The sequence below is a fragment of the Parasteatoda tepidariorum genome, chromosome 10 (assembly GCF_043381705.1).
Source record: "Parasteatoda tepidariorum isolate YZ-2023 chromosome 10, CAS_Ptep_4.0, whole genome shotgun sequence".
Lineage (NCBI taxonomy): Eukaryota > Metazoa > Arthropoda > Arachnida > Araneae > Theridiidae > Parasteatoda > Parasteatoda tepidariorum.
The window spans coordinates 74,602,866-74,624,174 of NC_092213.1; the positions used below are offsets into that span (position 1 = coordinate 74,602,866).

Sequence of the window (21,309 nt, forward strand, 5' to 3'; positions counted from 1 at the left end):
GTGTATATCTCCACCACAATGAATGTTTTTGAAAAAAGGAACTGTCCTAAATATATGACGCTGGGCGTTAACCGGTTAAATAGAGGTCCGACTGTAGTAGATGGAAAAAAGTAGCAGCATAAATATGTGTAAAATCTAATATAAATTTCTTTTGCTTGCACCTTAACTCCTTCTGGAATCACATAAGGAATACTCATAATTTTCTAGCAATGCAAAAAGAACCTTTGCATTAGTGCTAAGACAATTTTTAAAAAAATTTTAATTGTAACTTTGACTTTTAAATATCACAGGGACGCAATTCTGCAGGGACAAAATAATTGCATTATGGATGTATTAAAATTACGTTCGAAAGCCTTAAATTTCCATAATGAATTTCAAAATTGAAATAATTGTGTTATCAACCTTTCCTCAGTTGAAAAAGTTTATGAGATGGTTGTGTTAATTATAATTATAGTCGAATAATTTTTGTTTTAAAATTAGTACTAATAGTTATTAATGCAAGCCAAAGCATTATCGTTTCCCCCCCTTATTATTCGATAACAAAATAATTTTAATACCACTTTTTTAGTTTTCCCATAGCTGTCTCCTCTCGGCATCTAAGTTTCATTTAAACATTCACTTGCTGTGAAATAACTTTCTATTTATAAACAACATTTTTACGGTTAAACTTCTTTCAAGATCGAATAAAAGAGATTATTTCAGTAGTTGAACATTGCCAAATTGTTAAATATACGGCATTTTTCACTAAACTTAACCTCCCTTCACATTCTGAATGCTCAGTTTACACGCGATGAAAAAGGGTTGCCAATTTTTATTTTCGAAAAAATTATTTATTTCTTCTTTTTTCTAAAGTGTCGTAAATATTTGCAGGAAGTAAAGAGCAGGAGTGTGCCAAGGTCTTAAAGATGAATCTTGAAAAACACAAAAGCAAGTGTAAAAATTACATATTTTTTCGTTTTGTCTTTTAAACACTATTTCTAACACAGTTCTTAAAACAACAGTACGTTAGAAATGCTTGATTTAAATATTTTTAAAGTTTATTTTAATATTTAATGTACCTACCACTTTAATTTGTAAACATATTTTATTATTAATTTTATTTCTCATTATCAAGTTACATACTTCACAGTATTCCATTATATTGATTAAGAATAGCAACCCGATAGAGTGGTTGCTAGTTGTTAAACTAAAATCAAAATTTTACTTATTTATTTGTTAAATAAATTATCTCTCTAAAGTAATTAAATTTTTATTTTAACTATGACAACAATTTTATTTCTTCTTTATTTTCGAACCGTCGTTGATCAGCCCACTCGATTTTGAGTTTACGACCACCAATGTTTAACTCCGTGACCTTGTAATTTAGAACTCAATCGAGAAGAAAAGGGAACTCCTGGATCAAATATTGGGAGAAATTTGCTTTGCTGGAGGATTTCTTCATCGAAGTAATCAGCATTTGCGTTACAAGGTGAGGAAAACTACGAAAACCTTTCATGGTTAGGTTCAGCAGTTTTAGCTTGGTTAGCCCATCGGCTAAGAGACTGTAACCCATAATCCGTCTACCACTGAGTATATTTTACGTCAGCACTGTGGTCGGTGCTGGCCAAGAGCGGAATTCGTATCGACCAGCCACCACTGGGATTTGAACCCGGCTCACCTCATTGGAAAGCGACGCGCTATCCCTTAAGCCACCACGGCTCTAATGCCAATGATTGGCGACATTAATGCCAAATGTTCATTTGTCTTGTGCTAATTGTTAGTAATTCTTGAAATTTATTGTTAGAATTAATTGTCTTCAATTAATTGTTAGTAATTTTTTAAATTTTGTTTTTGCCTGTAACGAAATTTCAAAAAAGTCTAACAATTATAACTTAAAGGGGTTATTTTTATAGACTAAATCGAATAGAGTATTTAAAAAAAATTCGATGCTTTCCGAAAAAGTTCGTTTTCGCGTCAAACTAAGCATATTCCGTTACAGTTACAACTAACTATTATGTATAATTTATAATTCAAAAGATTTCTTTAAGCTTTTGCTATAATTTGTTACAGAATGAAAATATGTTCTAACCGTTCTAAAGTTTCAACGGCGAACGCTCTTTTCATCCTGACTGCATATAATTATTTTTTTTTCCTAATAATATTTTTTATATTATTTCAAATTTTTTGACATGGCGTATTTGACAGATGCTCGTATTTTTGGAAAAATAATTTTTGAATATTTGAAGTGGTGCTAAATATTATGCCGTAGTATTTTTATTTTGATTATTTACATTTAATTTACAAGTTAATAATATTTTGTTATATGTTTTTTTAAATAATAATCTGGGCTTTTTTCATTACGAATTGGAAAATTATATCCTAAAGATGTCATTTGTGGGAAATTATTGCACACCTGTCAAATTTTAAGCTTTTTAAAAAAGTTCATATTCCTATACCCCCCCCCCACGAGTTGCAGGGAAATGCCGTTTCTTTCAATTTACATTGTACGCTGGTGCATCATCAAAATTTCGCCAATACCTATCCCGTTTTAGGGAAAGAATAGAGATTTTATGAAATGTGGTATTATTTGCATCAAAATATACTTAAATTACATTCATTTACAAACAAACAAAAAAAGTTCTGTGCAGGGAAAAAAATATTTTATTTAAAATATAAATGCACCATTGGCCAAATCAATGTGGACAAACCATAAAATCGAACACTATTTTTTTTTTTTTACGAAATATTCTTCATATTAATTTTATTTACATAACTTGCAAATTTAATCCATCGTAAAAACATACGTTTAATCTCAAATGGAATAATCATGAATTACAAAAAGTCGAATTTGTCAATAACAGTCTCACGTTAAGAAACTAAAGCAGTTAAAAAAAATTTCAACGGAAAGTAATTTCTCCAGTTGAATTAATAATATTTTATAAATATTTTCAAAGCCTTAAGTAGCACAAATTAGTAAAAAATATGCATCACAGTCTTAATAATAAAATATTTATTGAAAGGTGCTTTTAAGCACTTTTATTTGAAAATGAAAGGTTATATATATAGATTAAAGGACAGATTGTCAATTTAAAAGTGTGAGAAAGCGTTTCGTTTTAAATAATAAATTAAGAAAAGGATTCTTATATATATATGCAAAAATAAAATCTTCCGAAAGATACTATATAATACTATTGGAGACTATACTATAGCGTTGAATTTGAATGCTGTCTAGAGGCATCGTTGAATGATTAATAAGAATAAACTTTGAAGAAGATTTCTTTGCAGCAAATTTAAAAATCATTAAAGAGTTAATCCTTGAAATGCTCTCTCAAATCAGTGGGGAAAAATTGAAGTAAAATAAAAAACAAAGTAATCTGGCAACGGCTAAATACGTACCTAGATAGCTTTGGCCTGTCGCCATTTCCTCAGCTGGTAATGAATCTGTTTCTCAGTGAATTTCAATTTTTATTTTTCGTTCGTAAAGACCCACCTGAAAATAAACAAACGAAAGGAAATAGATGTACAGAGCATGGAAAAAGATTTTTTTTAAAAAAAAGTTACAGAAAATTGATTCCAAACAGAGATAATCCTTGGCCATAAAGTGTTCGGATCCTGAAAATTGATAAATGTACTTCAAGCGCTGGCAGCTGCTCAAAAAAAGCAAACAAGTAAAAGAGAAGTTGAAAAATTTGCCAGTTTTATTCTTTCTTAAGAAGGATCACTCCGAATCTCTTGTCAAGCAACAAGAGTGGTTGTTAATATATATATTTCGGAGCTGTAAATTCAACGGATTTATAGGTTTTAAGCAATTTAGTTACGTTGTTGAAAAAAAATAATTAATAAATTTAGATTATAGGAATTCAGGGGTATTAAGTACGCGAACTAAGTGTGGCTCAACGGAAATTTAACTGATAGCATGGCATATTGGTAAAATAAATAAATGAATCGCGCCATTAATGGTAGAAGTATAAAACTTGGTACACATGCACCGCGCATATGAAGCTTTAATTCTAGGGGGGAGATCACCTCAGATTTAACTCATAATAATAATAACGGACGTTCAGAATGACAAAATGCCATTTTTTAATTTTTTTTCATTGACGATTTTGAACAATATCTCCAAAAAAGAGACAAAATTTGATATTTTGTACTCACAGCTTTCTATTTTAATGAATATTTATGTCTCTTGAGGCAATATATGTCACCTGTTCGCTTCGCTCACCGATCCCCCCTATTACTTCTAAATCATTTTTGTTTCCTGACAAGCAGATTAGTGTATTTAGAGTATTATGTATTTATTACATTTTAATAATATATGCCATATTTAAATAATAATATATTTATTTAAACAAAGTTTTCTGGATTAATTAATGGTATGGATTAATTAATGCTAAAGTATATACACTTATTTTATAATTAGTCCAGTAATTATTTTGATAACAAAAACAAACTTGATGAAAGGGATTTTAACTCATATACAGAGACTGACTAAGGCGGAGGCATGCGGGGCAGTTTCCCCAGGCCCCTACATCACAAGGGGCTCCCAAATCGACTAGAAAGTTTACTTTACGTTTCCTTCTTCAATGAGCTTTTTTTTAAACAAAATATCAGTACAATCCGTCAGTTTTACGTGAGCTTCTTCATTTATCTATCGTATGAACACCATCTATATTTCGTAAATCATATCCTTCTAAGGCGGAATTCAGCTAAATTTTCACAATTACGATGGACAAATTTAGCCAATCAAAAGCCTGTATTTTTACGTATCGCAAAATGCGATATGTGCTTTTGGTTGGCTTAATTGAGCTATCCTAATTGCGTAAATTTAGTTGAATTCCGCCCTGAGGATATGTCATCAAGAATATGAATTTTTCGCAGCTAGATGACAAAGTTAACCCTTTTCAAGGCCGTGGTAAGTATACTTACCACGTTTTACCACTTTTAATTTAGGTTTCCATTTTTCAATAATTTCAACTTTCTTGAAGTGAGTGTGAATAAAATTGGTAACCATTTGTGTCTTTTAAAAAATATATAAAAGTTATAAAATACATAATTTCTTTTGAAGTTTGCAGCATTTAAGGAATTTATTTTATAAATAAATAAAAATAAAAATCAGTAAGTTCCTAATAGGTCGTGTTAAATATATTCACCACCAAAAAAATGGCATTTTTATAAACTAAATGAGTTTTTTTACTTTTATATCTATTACTGTTCTTAAAACAATTTCAATTCCAAAAATACTTTAATTTACCTTTACTAGAAATAAAGGGCCCGTTAAAGGGTTAACAATCGGAAAACTGGATTCGGCATGATGACATAGAATTGTCAGGAAGTCAATAAAATGAACAGAACGATACTTCCCCTGACCATTGGAGGGGGAGGGTCTTTGTAGCTATTTTAGGTTCTAGTCAATTTTCTTGTTATCTATAATTAGGAGGAAAATTTAAATAGTACCTCCTTAAAGTTTGGTTCTTCATTACTGAAGTAGTAAAGCAAAGGTGGCCCCCCAAGGAAGTTTTTGCCCCGGGCCCCAATTAACTAGCGAATAAGATAAAATATAATTTTATTAACATTAAATTTTTAACCCGGCGTTGAACAGCCAACCCAATTCTGAGTTTACGACTATCAACCTTCAACTCCGTAGCCTTGTGGTTTGAACTCAACCCAGTAGACAAGGAAACTCCCGGATCAAGCGATGAAACAAACTATCCTTTGTACTGATAAAAGTTCATTTACAGTTTCTTTTTTTTGAATTTATTTTAGTGCCAATAGGTGGCAGCTTGAGTCTTATAACTTATAATAATGACAGTAAAAATAAACCTTTTTTCTGAACTTTTAATATTTTTATATAAATGTAATAATTAAGTTTTATTGTTAAATATTTTAATTTTAACTAAGAATAGATTAATATAAACCTTTAATTTTATATACTTCACTTTTGGTTGGAAATTTAATTTGTAATATTTGTAATATTGTATGGTGGCAACACACTGGGTTGGATGATAAAATTGATGTTTTCAGAGAGTTCTGTTGATGTTCACGAGCTGAGGATGTGGTGAAAAGGCTCCTGGAAAAATTGTTGAGTATCCACATGAAGTGATAATATATTTTTTAGAATAGTGTAATACGTGCCTTTTGGTAAGGCATATTGGTTGTTATGTGGGTGATTAACGTAACCATAATATATGCCACATTAGTTAGTTAGTGCTGGTGAGAGGAAGCTCACGTCCAGCGGTCACACGTGGTAATCACTGATGTGTAGTTTGCTTGTTTGATGCTTGTCCCCTCGGACAACTATTTGGTATAATATTATATGGGGCAAGATGTTAGCCCGTGGTAATCACTGATGTGCAGTTTGCTTGTTTGATGCTAGTCCCCTCGGACAACTTTTTTTTCATATGTATTCCTAATGAATGTGTCATTTTTTGTAATTTTTAGAAATGTTTTTTTTATCAAGTCCCTTAAGGACTTAATCCTTTTTTTGAAGTAATTTTAATAAACCCAGTTATTTAACCTAATACCTTAGATAGCATGTATTTTCTTGTTGTGTGANACATGCACCACATCGGATTTCAATAAATTGTTCGATATTGATATAATCAGTGATAATTCGAATTTCAGCCCAATTACCGCCTTTTTATGCTCAGACTGCATACTATCAAAATACTATTAACTTTATCATACAACTCTACTCAAGGGGATCTCCCCAATCCAAAGATGATTTTCCCTTCAAAACTAAAGATTTACTCCTTAAGGACTTGACTTGTTGTTACAACATACTACAACTTCAAAGATATTTAGGACCTCCTAGAATACAACAAAACAGAATCGATGAATCGGTTAGTGGCGCTTCGCGCCAAACGCCGAGATAACCCCAATATCCAGCATCCAGATATTTCTGTCATGCTATACCTTTTAAAAAGCAGGCAAAAATAGTCAAATATTTGCAAAATTTACTTTGCAGTTATTTACCGTTATTTTTAATTATTTTGGCTTGTCCGGAGCAGTTGGCATCTCACTTCATTCGATTTAGCCTGTAAAAATTCGAAAATTTTAATAAAAAATTTTATGCTTCATTCGATTTAGCCTGCAAAAATTGTAAATATTTTTTGAAATTTCATTATAGGCTATAACAAAATTTCATACAAATTCTAACAATTAAGTGGAATCTAAAAAGACAAATGAACATTTGGCATTAAGAATGGAATGCTGCCAATAATTGGCATTAGAGCCGTGGTGGTTTAAGGAATAGATCGTCACCTTTCAAAGAGGTGAGCCGTGTTCGTGTTCCCAGTGATCGATACGAATTACCCACCTGGCACGCACCGACCATAGTGTTGACGTAAAATATACCCAGTGGTAGACGAATCATGGTTTACAGTCTCCTAGCCAACGGGCTAACCAAACTAAACCTGCTGAACCTAACCATGAAAGGTTTTTGTTGTTTTCCTCTCAGTGTAGCGCAAATGCGGATTTGTTCGATGAAAAAATACTCCACTACAGCAAATGTTCCCCAGTATTTGATCCAGGAGTTCCCTTTTCTTCTGGATTGAGTTCAAAATTACAAGGTCACGGAGTTAAACATTGGCGGTCGTAAACTCAAAATCGAGTGGGCTGATCAACGACGGTTAGAAAATAAAGTAAAAATAAAATTGTTGGCATTGATAGAAATGGAATTACGTGAAGCATAAATTTGGAGTCGTTCATCGTTTAAGTTTCTCTTTGCGCAAACCTACTGAATCATACAACGAAGTGAATGTGACGATGAATTTAAAAAATAAATAAAGAGTTTCAAAATTGCATATTGCTTGAACATATCAATTTGTGAGATAAATCTGATTCCAGTATGATAAAATAAAAATAAAAAGTGGTAGTAAGATTTATTTTCCATTAAACAAACAAAAAAAATCCCTTAAATAAATTAGGAAAAAAGTTTTTCCTTTGCCCTTTTTCTGACTATTAGGGCTCATTATGCGACTCTAATCTTGTCAAACACAGGGCCACCACTTCTACGTTTTTTGCAAAATATTTAATAGGGTGGTTGACAATTAAAAACTAAGGTTTAGAGCTTTTGGTAACTTTGGTAAGTTTCTGAAAAAGTGAGTTTTCTTCGATGTATTACTGAATCGTTAACAAATAAATGCATTTTACACTGCTTACTAATGTTTCTTGCTTAATTCATTGTTTCCTTTGTGACTTATTTTCTAAATTTCGATGACTTTAAAGAATTTTTGAGCTAGGTAAGTGTTATGATATAATATCTCTGATATTCAGGAATAATAATTAGTTTTTAAGGAGAAGTGGTAATTAACAGATCCACCAAAAGACTCAACTGTTTGAAACGGTAGACACTCCATCATTTGTCTATGTCACACGGCCCTTACAGCAACGTTTTAAATAAGTTTAACCTTTTGCTTATGGCTGGTACAACATGTGGACCACATATAATGGTACAACATGTAACACTGCAAGCAAATGATTACTTTTCAAGCGAATCGGTTGAATTTCATGAACATCAAACATTTTTCAGCTTAATATAAGATATTTAACGCGTGCATCAACTAACTATATGCCATGGAGGTCATAGTTATGATAAATTTCATTTTTTAACCCAATAATATTTCGTTTCAAGCAGAAAGATTTTTTTTTGTGTTTTTCATGCTTTAATAAAATGCGAAAATACGGGAATAGTTCGTTCGTAGAGTTGCTTTGTTTATTTACAAAAAGAAAAAAACATATGTGCCACATTTCTTTTATTATAAATATTTATTTTCAAAAAATAAGAATATTTTCGATCCATTTATATAAATGTAAAAATAAAACATTTTGTAATGACTTTTATAAAAATTTTTTTTACTAGACGCAGTAAGTTGCTTTAACAAGTTAACTCTTTCCTCTATTGGCGATCATTTTAAGTTTGAAAAATTCCGATGAAATTCTAGAATAAGAATCGCTACATTTAATTCTGATCAGTCGATACCAAATCGTATTTTATATTTTCTTGAAAGACACTAATGAATACATTAAATACTCATCATTAGTTTAGGAACTATTAATTAATAAAATACGTATTTAAAATTTTCTACCTCCATCTACAGCTTTGAATGGTTGAGTTTGCTACATTTAATTCTGATCAGACGATAAGAAATTGTATTATACATTTTTTGAAAAAAACAACTGAGTAACATTAAATACCCATCATTAGTTTAGGAACTATTAATTAATAAAATACGTATTTAAAATTTTCTACCTCCATCTACAGTTTTGAATGGTTAAGTTTGCTACATTTAATTCTGATCAGACGATAAGAAATTGTATTATATATTTTTTGAAAAACACAACTGAATAACATTAAATACCCATCATTAGTTTAGGAACTATTAATTAATAAAACAAAATACGTATTTAGCATTTTCCTTCTCCTTCTATAGCTTAGGATGGTTAAGTTTGCTACATTTAATTCTGATCAGAGATAAGAATCGATACATGCAATTCTGATCAGACGATAAGATATTGTATTTTATATTTTCTGAAAGACACTAATGAATACATTAAATACCCATCATTAGTTTAGGAACTATTAATTAATAAAACAAAATACGTATTTAGCATTTTCTTTCTCCTTCTACAGCTTAGGATGATTAAGTTCGTTACATTTAATTCTAATCAGAAATAAGAATCGATACATGTAATTCTGATCAGTCGATATCAAATCGTATTTTATATTTTTTGAAAGACACTAATGAATACATTAAATACCCATCATTAGTTTAGGAACTATTAATTAATAAAACAAAATACGTATTTAGCATTTTCTTTCTCCTTCTACAGCTTAGGATGATTAAGCTCGCTACATTTAATTCTGATCAGAGATAAGAATCGATACATGTAATTCTGATCAGAGGATAAGAAATTGTATTTTATATTTTTTGAAAGACACTACTGGATAACATTATACAGCCCCTGCCGAAATTATTAAACGCACTATAAGATTCTTTGTATAATCCTAATTATCAGGTGATACTATACAGCTTTATTGTTTTCTCGTTACTGAAACCGGTTTGTACTTGCTTACGTTAGTGTATCAATTCGTTAAATTAGACGATATATAATATAAATTTGACGATTGAATATATTCGACGATATATTACATAAATATAGAATATTTATTACATCAGGAATTATATTAGTATAGTATAATAATTAGACCAAATTATGAGACGCACTGAAGTTTTTTAATAATTACATGTTTTGCACGAGTTTATATGCAATACTTTTATATTTAAACATGCATGTTATGGACATGTTTAAATTTCAAGAGATTTTTTATATACTTCCTATTAGTATTTATTTTTAGCGTATTGCATTACAATGTTAACTAATGGATACGCGAACGTAACCAAGTGCAAACCGGTTTCAGTCTTGTAAAAACAATAAAGCTGTATAATATCACTTGATAATAAAGAATTTACATAGAATCTTATAGTGCGTCTTATAATTTGGTCAGAGACTTTAAATACCCGTCATTAGTATAGGAAATATTAATTAACCCTTTAACGGGCCCTTTATTTCTAGTAAAGGTAAATAAAAGTATTTTTGGAATTGAAATTGTTTTAAGAACAGTAATTGATATAAAAAAAAACTCATTTAGTTTATAAAAATGCCATTTTTTTGGTGGTGAATATATTTAACATGACCTATTAGGAACTTACTGACTTTTATTTTTCTTTATTTATAAAATAAATTCCTTAAATNTGATTACTGTAATCAAAATTGTAATCATGATTACAGCTGTAATCAAAATTTTTTGAAAATTGTAATCATGATTACAAGTAATTGATTACTGTAATCGACTATGTAATCATGATTACAGCTGTAATCAAACTTTGTAATCACGATTACAAGTAATTGATTACTGTAATCAATATTGTAATCATGATTACAGCTGTAATCAAAATTTTTGAAAATTGTAATCATGATTACAAGTAATTGATTACTGTAATCAAAAAATGTAATCGATTACATTTTTGGCCAACTCTGCTATATGCCATGGTGGTCATAGTTATGATAAATTTCATTTTTTAACCCAATAATATTTCGATTAAAGCAGAAAGATTTTTTTTGTGATTTTCATGCTTTAATAAAATGCGAAAATATGGGAATAGTTCGTTCGTAGAGTTGCTTTGTTTATTTACAAAAAGAAAAAAACATATGTGCCACATTTCTTTTATTATAAATATTTATTTTCAAAAAATAAGAATATTTTCGATCCATTTATATAAATGTAAAAATAAAACATTTTGTAATGACTTTTACGAAATTTTTTTTTACTAGACGCAGTAAGATGCTTTTACAAGTTAACACTTTCCTCTATTGGCTATCATTTTAAGTTTGAAAAATTCCGATTAAATTCTAGAATAAGAATCGCTTCATTTAATTCTGATTAGTCGATATCAAATCGTATTTTATATTTTCTTGAAAGACATTAATGAATACATTAAATACTCATCATTAGTTTAGGAACTATTAATTAATAAAATAAAATACGTATTTACCATTTTCTTTCTCCTTCTACAGCTTTGAATGGTTAAGTTCGGTACATTTAACTCTGATCAGAGATAAGAATCGATACATGTAATTCTGATCAGTCGATATCAAATCGCATTTTATATTTTCTTGAAAGACACTAATGAATACAATAAATACTCATCATTAGTTTAGGAACTATTAATTAATAAAATACGTATTTAACATTTTCTACCTCCGTCTACAGTTTTGAATGGTTAAGTTTGCTACATTTAATTCTGATTCGAGATAAGAATCCGTACATTTAATTCTGATCAGACGATACGAAATTGTATTTTATATTTTTTGAAAAACACTACTGAATAACATTAAATACCCATCATTAGTTTAGGAACTATTAATTGATAAAATAAAATGCGTATTTACCTTTTTCTTTCTCCTTCTACAGCTTGAGTTGATTAAGTTCGCTGCATTTAATTCTGATCAGAGATAAGAATCGATGCATGTAATTCTGATCAGACGAAAAGAAATTGTATTTTATATTTTTTGAAAAACACAACTGAATAACATTAAATGCCCATCATTAGTTTAGGAACTATTAATTGACAAAACGAAATACGTATTTAGCATTTTCTTTCTCCTTCTACAGCTTAGGATGATTAAGTTCGTTACATTTAATTCTAATCAGAGATAAGAATCGATACATGGAATTCTGATCAGTTGATATCAAATCATATATTATATTTTTTGAAAGACACTAATGAATACATTAAATACCCATCATTAGTATAGGAACTATTAATTAATAAAACAAAATACGTATTTAGCATTTTCTTTCTCCTTCTACAGCTTAGGATGATTAAGCTCGCTACATTTATTTCTGATCAGAGATAAGAATCGCTACAATTAATTCTGATCAGAGATAAGAATCGATACATTTAATTCTGATCAGAGATAAAAATCGCTACAATTAATTCTGATCAGACGATACGAAATTGTATTTTTTTTTTGGAAGACACTACTGGGTAACATTAAATACCCACCATTAGTTTAGGAACTATAAATTAATAAAATAAAATAAATATTTAGCATTTTTTACCTCCGTTGGATGGTTGAGTTCGGTTGCCAGCAAAATGCTTTTAAGAACAACTGGTGAAAGCTATCAAAACGTTACACTTAAGATTAAAACTATCAATTTTTTCCCATCCGTTACTATCTATATTCTTTACGTTACCAAATAAAGTAATGTAAGGGGGTAAGGGTTAGTCACCAGCGATACTTAATCACTGGAGTAATCGTGAAAAGTGACAATAGCGTGGGATGTCGGGTTATCACGACTCATGGTGAAAAATTTGATTGCCTTCTTGAGGCTATATGACGATATAAGGATGAAGAGAGAGTCATAATATGCATGGTAGGTGGTCTACGCAGCTTGAATGGTAATGAAGTACAACGGCCCTTTCAATGCGATGAAGTGTCAAATTCCATTTTTTAATTGACCTGTTTGCAATTTTCGCCTACTTGCCAATTATTTTTCTGAATGAGTATCGCGGCAGTTTCCTTTTTCTGAGAAATTCATTAAAATGTCAACAGTGAGTGTTTTAACATAGAATCCCAGTTCAAATTATTAAACGCACTTTAAGATTCTACGTAAAATCTTAATTATCAGGTGAAACTATACAACTTTATTGTTTTTACGCGATTTGCACTTGTTTACGTTAGTGTATCAATTGGTTAAATTAGACGATATTTAATATTAATTCGACGATTATTAATTTAATATTAGTATCATCTGATAATTAAGATTTTACATAGAATCTTACAGTGGGTCAAATAATTGGGCCAGGTACTGTAGTCACTATTTTCCAACAATATTTTGTATCTGGATATAAAGTATCTTGAAATCAACTGAAGAATAATTTTTAAAGAAACATCGCAGAATAATTTTTTTGTTTGTTTCATTTGAAAAAGTCGAAAAATTGGGAGATTATAATCGAAATTAGAGCAAAATAGCACAAATTATGCAATTACTTTCCAACAAATACGAAATTTCAGTTATTTTTAGAAAAGAGGTTTCCTAATGGTAGATAAGATTTAGCTATAGCGTTTTAATGAATTATATTTGAAATAATTTTTGTCTCAAGTTCTAATAAATGCTTTAAACAGTTATATGAAAGGTCAAATGAACGTTTGTTTATGTTCTATTTTATAAACGTCGTTGCACAGCCGACCAAATAATTCTACCAGCGACTACCAGTGTTCAACTCCGTAGTCTTGTAATTTTGACCCAATCCAGAATATATGAGAACTCCTGGATCAAGTATTGGGAGAAATTTGCCTTCGGGGAGGACTTTTTGATGAAACTAACCCCACATTTGGGTTACATGGAGAGGAAAACCACGAAAATTTAAAGCGGTGAGCCTGATAGCAAGGGGACTCTGATCCATTATGAGAATATTTTACGTCAGCATTGTGTTCGTTGTGAACACAATGCTGACGTAACAATTCGGTGCAATCACAGAAACAATTCGGAGCAATCACAGCAATGGAACACAATTCGGTGCAATCACAGCAATGGTCGATTCGAATTTCGCCCCTGGCTTGCACGGATCCCAATGCTGGCGTGAAATATCCTCAGTGGTAAGCGGATCATGGGTTAGAGTCCCCTTGCCATCAGGCAAGCCGTGGGAAGTTTTCGTGGTCTTCCTCTCCATGTAACGCCAATGCGGGTCAGTTTCATCAAAAAAGTACTCCTCGGAGGCAAATATCTCCCAATACTTGATCCAAGAGTTCCCTTGTCTTCTGGATTGGTTCAAAATTACAAGGCTACGAAGTTGAACCCAAAATTGAATCGACTGTTCAACGACGGTTATAAAATAAAATAAAATTAGAAGCGTCGATAATAAAACGCTTAAAAAAATTCTATTGGTTATAAAACTTTTGCTTAACTCAGCCTTACTTGAAAAAAATATTGGAGTGAATAAAGAATATAAGAAAAAAAAATATTCTTACAATTCATTTATTGAAAATTTTCTAAAAGCAACTTTATTTGCATAAATTGTTTGTTCGTGACATTTGTCAGAGTGTTTACCTTTGACAAGAAACTAAAACAAAACTATGCCGTAACTAAAACAAAACTATCTCTTAACTAAAACAAAACTATCTGTTAACTATCAGTCACTTCTTTTTAAAATCACTTTCGTAATCCTTGATGTAAAGAAGTACTTTTGGATTGGACATAAAAGGATTATATTACCAACATAACGCATAAAAATGTTCTTTAATTGATTGGATTTTAATTAAATTAATTGAATTTTAATTAAATGAACTATTAAAAACATTTTATGCAGAATTTTATTCATGAAAATAATGCTTACAAAGTTCAGGTGAATTTTGTTAGTGGGTACTTATGGATTTAACAGACATTGGTATAAATGAAATAATACCAATGGTTTAGTGTTTTTTGAATTGATGTTTAAATGTTATAATAAAAGTACTCATTTGATTATAAAGCTAGTAAGCAGCTATCTTTTATTTAATCAATATGCTGAACTGTGTGAAATTTAATGATATTAAAATTGATTAGTAGTCTACTTAGCTTTAAAGTTATAATTTTAACTTGCCTTAGTTCGCAAACACTGATAAAAGTTCTGTTTCTAAGTATTATTAAGAAATTAAAAATGGAGAAAAATACTCCTTGTTATAGTTAATTTCTGACGGGGAGTTTTCTTTGTCTTTAAGATTTAGTTTAAGACTACAAAGCTGCTGCTAGAACATCGAAAGTAGTAAACCCGAAAATGATAACATTATCATGTTATGAAATAAATACTTAAGTGCAGGGCTCGAAAAACCACCCATCCGCCCGTCCTCGGCGGTCAAAAATTCCCTGCGGACAACAAATATCTCGAATCCGGCGTCCGCGCGGACGGCCATTTTCCCGTTAATATTCGTGATACATTTTCAATTTTTGTTATCTTACAAGAGTCTAGCGCCTCACTTCTAAAATGACCCGATAATCTAGAAATACAGCAACATACTGCTCTTATTGGAATTGATGTATTCTCTGTCTGGGAGTACTGCAGTGGTTGAAAGAGGCTTTTCAGCAATGAGCTTACAAAAAAACACATTAAGTACTGGTCTTAAACAAGAAGCGTTAAACGCAATTATGAACATCCACCTAAATGGAAAACCCCTTTCAGATTTCTGTGCAGAAACCTCTGTAAATCATTGCCTTGATTGTGGAACTGGCAAACGTCATATTTGTTTCATTTAAAAAACGAAGTACCCTCGGATAAATTGACATTCCAGATAACTTGACCTTTGTCATTTAAATTATTTCATTAAAGAAATAAATTATTTCATAAAAGAAATACTAGGTCTTACTATTAGTAACCTAGTATTTGTAATCCTAGCAACTACTAATTCATTGTGCAATTTATATAAATGGTTGTAATAAATAAGAGAAAATTATACTTTTATTTAATTAGAAGCTACGGGTTAGTTTCAAAGGAGGACGGGTACATTGTTGGACAATCCGTCCTCGGGGACGGGTAAAATTTCTGACTTTCTTCGAGCCCTGCTTAAGTGTTTTTATTTCTTTTTTTATGTTATTACATGAGGGTAGCTACGATCTCTAGTACTTTCTTTTAATGTGGTTGAAAAAATGTAAAAATTATAGATATTTTAAGTAGTACGCTTCCAAGTTATACAAAACTATTTTCAAGTTAGAAATTATAAAATTCGGTTGCAGATAGTTTACCGATTAATCACCAGTGTTCCATTTTTGGAACATTTCTTTTTTTTAACGATTACGCAAATCTTCCATTCTCAGTTTTTACGATTGTATAATCTGAATTTCCGAACAGCCGGAGTATATTAATTTAAAATTCTATTCTGTAATTTATAATTCTATATTAAACTCAAGCAGCTGTAATGGTTTTAACCAAATTTGGAGCTGATTAAAGAAAATTTCTATTTCATTTTTATGAACTCCTGCTAAAATTTTTTTATTAAGACACTCTTTTCACTGCTACAAATTTGGAATACGGCAGGTAAACGGTTAAATAATTCAAACCCTCTTTTTAAAATTTTCCCCAGCAACAGCATTATTACCTTAACCCCAGAATTGGCTCAATATGAGTCTGATATGAACATGCACCAAAATTGGGATGTCTAGATTTTTTAATATTGGTCCTATATCCATTATACGGCAGATATCGGATGAATCAGCCCTTTGAATCCTTAATTAGACAAGATTCGTGAATCTTGGTCTAATGAATACTTACAGAGATGCAAACTGCTCCGGAAAAGTCAAAGTAATTAAAAAAACGGTAGTTAACTACAAAAGTAAATTTTGCATATATTGGACTATTTTTGCATGATTTTTAAAAGGCATAACATGACTTAAGTACTATAAAGTGGTGAATATTATAGGCCTACGAATTATTTAGAAATAGTGGTGGATAAAAATCTACTAAATTGAATTTATTAAACCAAAAATCACAATTGATAAACTACCACTTTAAAATATATATTTGCTGTCCGGAGCAAGTTGGCATCTCTGTGCTTATATTATTTTGCAGTTTCATTTAATAATGTCTTAATTACCAAATCTTGTTTTTTATTCTTCAGGTGGTAGCAACCCTGTCTGTGGTTGTGTCTGATAACAACACATGAAATGTATAATTATCGTTTTTAACTCTTAGTGGCTAACGGTAGTAGCGATGTGAATTTCGAGTTTTTTGTTGTTGTTTTATTTTTTAAATTAATTTAACACTAGAAAGACGGAAAATTAGTATATACCTATATTGCCCAATAGCAGTCAAAAGGACTGGATTGTGAATGCGTTAATAAATTTGTTTAAAATTAATTTTTAACATTTTTTATATTATTTACAGTTATATAATACGTTATTAGTAAATATTAACAATAAAAAAAATTATATGCGCTACAGAAAGTCACAAAATTCTGAGAAATTGTGTCATTATATACATCATTGTTTCTCTAATTGAAATTAAAAGCAGTCAAAATGACTTCCCTAGGCAACCTAGTGTTAACTAAACAAACTCTTAATACTTTTTATATTGTCTCTACTATATATACTATATATACTCTTAATATTGTTAGAAATTTTTACATTTATTTAAATAATTTATATGTAATAGGGGACAAAATTGTTGTGAATAAATATTGCTCAGCAATGGTGAAATGTTAACTTATACATTTACTCTTCATAAATTACAAAAAATTCTCGAGCGAAAGATGGAGATTCGGCAGCTGGGAAAATCAGGAGAGCGTTCGTGTGTTAGGTTTATAGTTGTCGTACATCACTTCAATCACAAATCTTTTCATTAAAAAAAAAGGAGAGGGAGAGAAAAACTATATAATTGTGAATGTTAACAAAACTATGTTTGAACCATGTTCAAGTGTCCTTCATCCTTCAAACACTTCAGCGGTTTTTTAACATGCTTGAGCATTGAAAAATACGAAGCATGTTCATTTCGACGCTTGTAAATTTTCAATAAGATTTTTTTCAATAAACTATATAACAATAAAATGGTTTTTTTATTGTGCTTGAACATTTATTTAAGATGATTGAACATATGAACAAATGAAATCCCTAAGCATGTTCACAGATCTCCTTTTAAATATTTTCTGCAAAAAAGATTGCGCGATTTTTTTAAACAAGTTATAGCATATTTAATATCCATCATTAAACAGCCGACCCAATTTTGGGTTTACGACTACTAATGTTCACCTCCGTAGCCTTGTCATTTTGAACCAATCCAGAAGACAAGGAAACTTATGGATCAGTACCCCCAGAGGTATTGATTTATTATGGGAACATAAAGGACTTTGCAACTTGACAGATTTTAACGTGCATCAGTCACCATTTACTACAAGGGGAGTCTTCGGCCCGGCGGGGATTGAACCCACAAACTCTTGGACATGGCCCCAGTGCCCTATAGCATATTGTTCATTTCCCACTATTTTTCTTTTTATAACTTTTAAACGTTTGAGTGGTGTGTTAATTATGTTAATATACTCGAGATAAATAGCTCATCCATAGTTCGAGCATGTTTATGCATTAAACTTTAAGTCTTTTGGTGGATCAAATACAATATTTAAATATTTTGAAATTATCAAATGTCAATCGTTTTAATCATTTCTTTAGCAGTTCTTTGTTGGGAATTATATACCTGAAAATAAAATATACCAGTACATTGATGATAAAAGTAAAAAAAAAAAAGAGATTGAAAATTTCAATGTATTTAAATGCTACGCTTATTTTTTCCAATAATTTTGAGTAATAATATAAATTCTTAAATTCTGCGAAAAGATATATTACGAATTGTCAATTTAGAAACATAAACAAGCGAGAAGGATTTAGAGCAATTAGAGTTTACTCACCGGCAACGAGAATATAATTCTTGAATTATAAAACTACTTAACACTCTCTCAGCTTCGATCAAACTAAACACAAACTCAACTTCCCGCGCTTTTTCGTTCGAGAGCGATAATTCGTCGCACCGAGCAATATAGTCTGCGACCAAGCCTTGTAAGGCCGAAAAGGAGACAAACTTTTTCATGTAGGCCGGTCTAGAAATAAAAATCAAACAAAAAACATCTTTTGCTTTAACGCCCACGCAAAAAGAAATCCCTGCAGTTTTGAAAAGAAAAAAAAAAAAAGAAAAAGAGGGAGAAAAAGAATACATAAGATGAAGAGAGCGACAGCGTGGAGGGGAGAGAGAGGGAGGGAAAGGATGAAGATGGAATTTTAAAAAGAGCATTAAAGAAAATAAAAAGCCTAGAATATAGTGTTTGCGGGAGAAATAACATTGGCAAGTAAATCTGGAACGTTGATAAATTTGCTATTACTGACTACAAAGTAAAAAAGAAGTGAAATGAAGAAAATAAAGCAGACGATTTTAAAGAAGGGAAAGTTATGTTCGCAACAGTTCTGATGAAGAAATAAATAATGTGTTTACAGAGCGTCTAAGAAAGTTAAAAAGAATATTCTTCTAACGGTTTCTAATGAGCACGTGAAGTGACGCTGGGTTAATGTTCGACATAACAGTGTTTTGTACTGTAAAACAGTATATTCAGCAGGTCATTATCTTTTTGTTGCCTTGACTTCGTGAATTGGACATTTTTGTTGCGATTTAAAAGAATTTATAGAAGTTGGATGTGTTTCAAGAATTCGTTTTCTCTTAAAGATTTCAAATTCTGACAGACGGGCTAACGTTGGTATTGATATATATTTTGACAGTAGATTAAAAGGTTAATTTGTGTAATGGGATTTGTAAAGTAATAAATAATTTAAATTGTCAACTGCAAATAATTGTGATAAGGATTGAAACTGTGGAAATGTTTATGTTCAGCTCAGTTAATAAATAAGAAATGGGGCTTTCTCAAATTTTAAGTCAACTAAAAGTCACTTTGAAAAGAATTTAGATAAGAAGTTTACAGAGCTTCAACCCTTTTAAGCAAGGATGCCAACTGCTTTCGCTTTTCGAAAAAAAAAAAGCATCACAAAGTAGACCTGATAGCTGCGATGGCTCAGGGAATAGAGCGTCTGCTTTCCATCGAAGTGAGCCGAGTTCGAATCCTAGCGATGGCTGGTCGCTACGAATACCGCATCTGACTTGCACAGACCACAGTGCTGACGAGAAATATCCTCAGTGGTAGACGTATCAAGGATTAGAGTACCCTGGCCATCACGATAATCACGAGAGGTTCTCGTGGTCTTCCACCCCATGTAACGCAAATGCGGGTTGGTTCCATCAAAGGCAAATTTCTGCCAATACTTGATCCAAGAGTTCCCTTGTCTTCTGGATTTGGTTCAAAATTACAAGGCCACGTAGTTGAACATTAGTAGTCGTAAACCCAAAAATTGGGTCGGTTGTTCAACGACGGTTATAAAATAAAAAAATAGACCTGAAAATTTAGATTTTCAGTTTGTAGCCAGTAGCCGTTAGACTCTAATAACTTAATATGTTTGAGGAAAGAGTGACTACTGAGTCGATAACCGATATCGATAAGTCTTTTTTCATTCAGTAGTTGCTTTTTTTGTTGCTTTTATTAAGATTTATATATTTTTTAAAGAAACTTTATATTAAAAAAAAATAGTCCGTGGAGTCCCTCCGCGCGGAAGAAGTGAAACTTCGTAACGAACTAAAGTCGTTCGTAACTGAAGTCAACATTGCTTTCGTCATTCCAATAAATAAATGTGAATTCAGAACGTCAAGAACAGCCATTGTTATAGAACAGGGGTGGCGAACCTTTATACACCAACGTGCCAATTTTTCTAAAAAATTGTTTAATAAAGTCGTAGACGTGCCGTCAAATAATTTTGACTTTGTGATTATTTGGAAAATAATAATACTAAATACTTATTGATTATAATAATCAGCTCAAAACTCTTTATTTACATTGAAAGAAAAATACATTTTGCCATGTCTTAAAACAACTTAAAGTAACATCAGTGTGAATTCTGTTGTTGCAGATTAGATGACAAATAACTTATATTAGGTTGCAGGATGTTAGTTTAATCAGGACAGTTATTATTATTTTTTTTTTGCTAGTTATTTATTGTTAGCTTGTTTTTTATGGTTATTAATTGTTTTTTGAGCATTAATTGTTAATTCTTTTATTAATAATTGTTTATTATTTTGTTCGCTTTTGTGAATTTTATTTTAATTGTTACATATGCTTCATAGTGTAATAACATTTGTGTAATAACAATTCATAGTGTAATAACAATTGTGATCGATGGCGTGCCCAAAATATTGTGTCTCGTGCCAT

The 21,309-nt window shown here is 30.8% G+C and overlaps 1 protein-coding gene across 4 annotated transcripts in view; it reads right to left on the reverse strand.

Moving 5' to 3' along the window:
* LOC107444312 (Wilms tumor protein 1-interacting protein) overlaps positions 1-19,112 on the reverse strand; it is a 40,602-nt gene extending 21,490 nt beyond the window's left edge. The window contains exons 1-2 of one of the 4 annotated variants that reach the window (XM_043050984.2): positions 18,916-19,112; positions 3,376-3,469 (exon numbers count right to left, since the gene is read on the reverse strand). In XM_043050984.2, coding sequence (XP_042906918.1) covers positions 3,376-3,400 — 25 coding nt within the window. In that variant the 5' untranslated portion in view covers positions 3,401-3,469; positions 18,916-19,112. Of the gene's footprint in view, positions 1-3,375; positions 3,470-12,604; positions 12,736-18,915 lie in introns of those variants that run through there. The other 3 variants (XM_071187177.1, XM_043050982.2, XM_043050983.2) reach the window with 3 other exon arrangements.
* Positions 19,113-21,309: the final 2,197 nt, after the last annotated feature.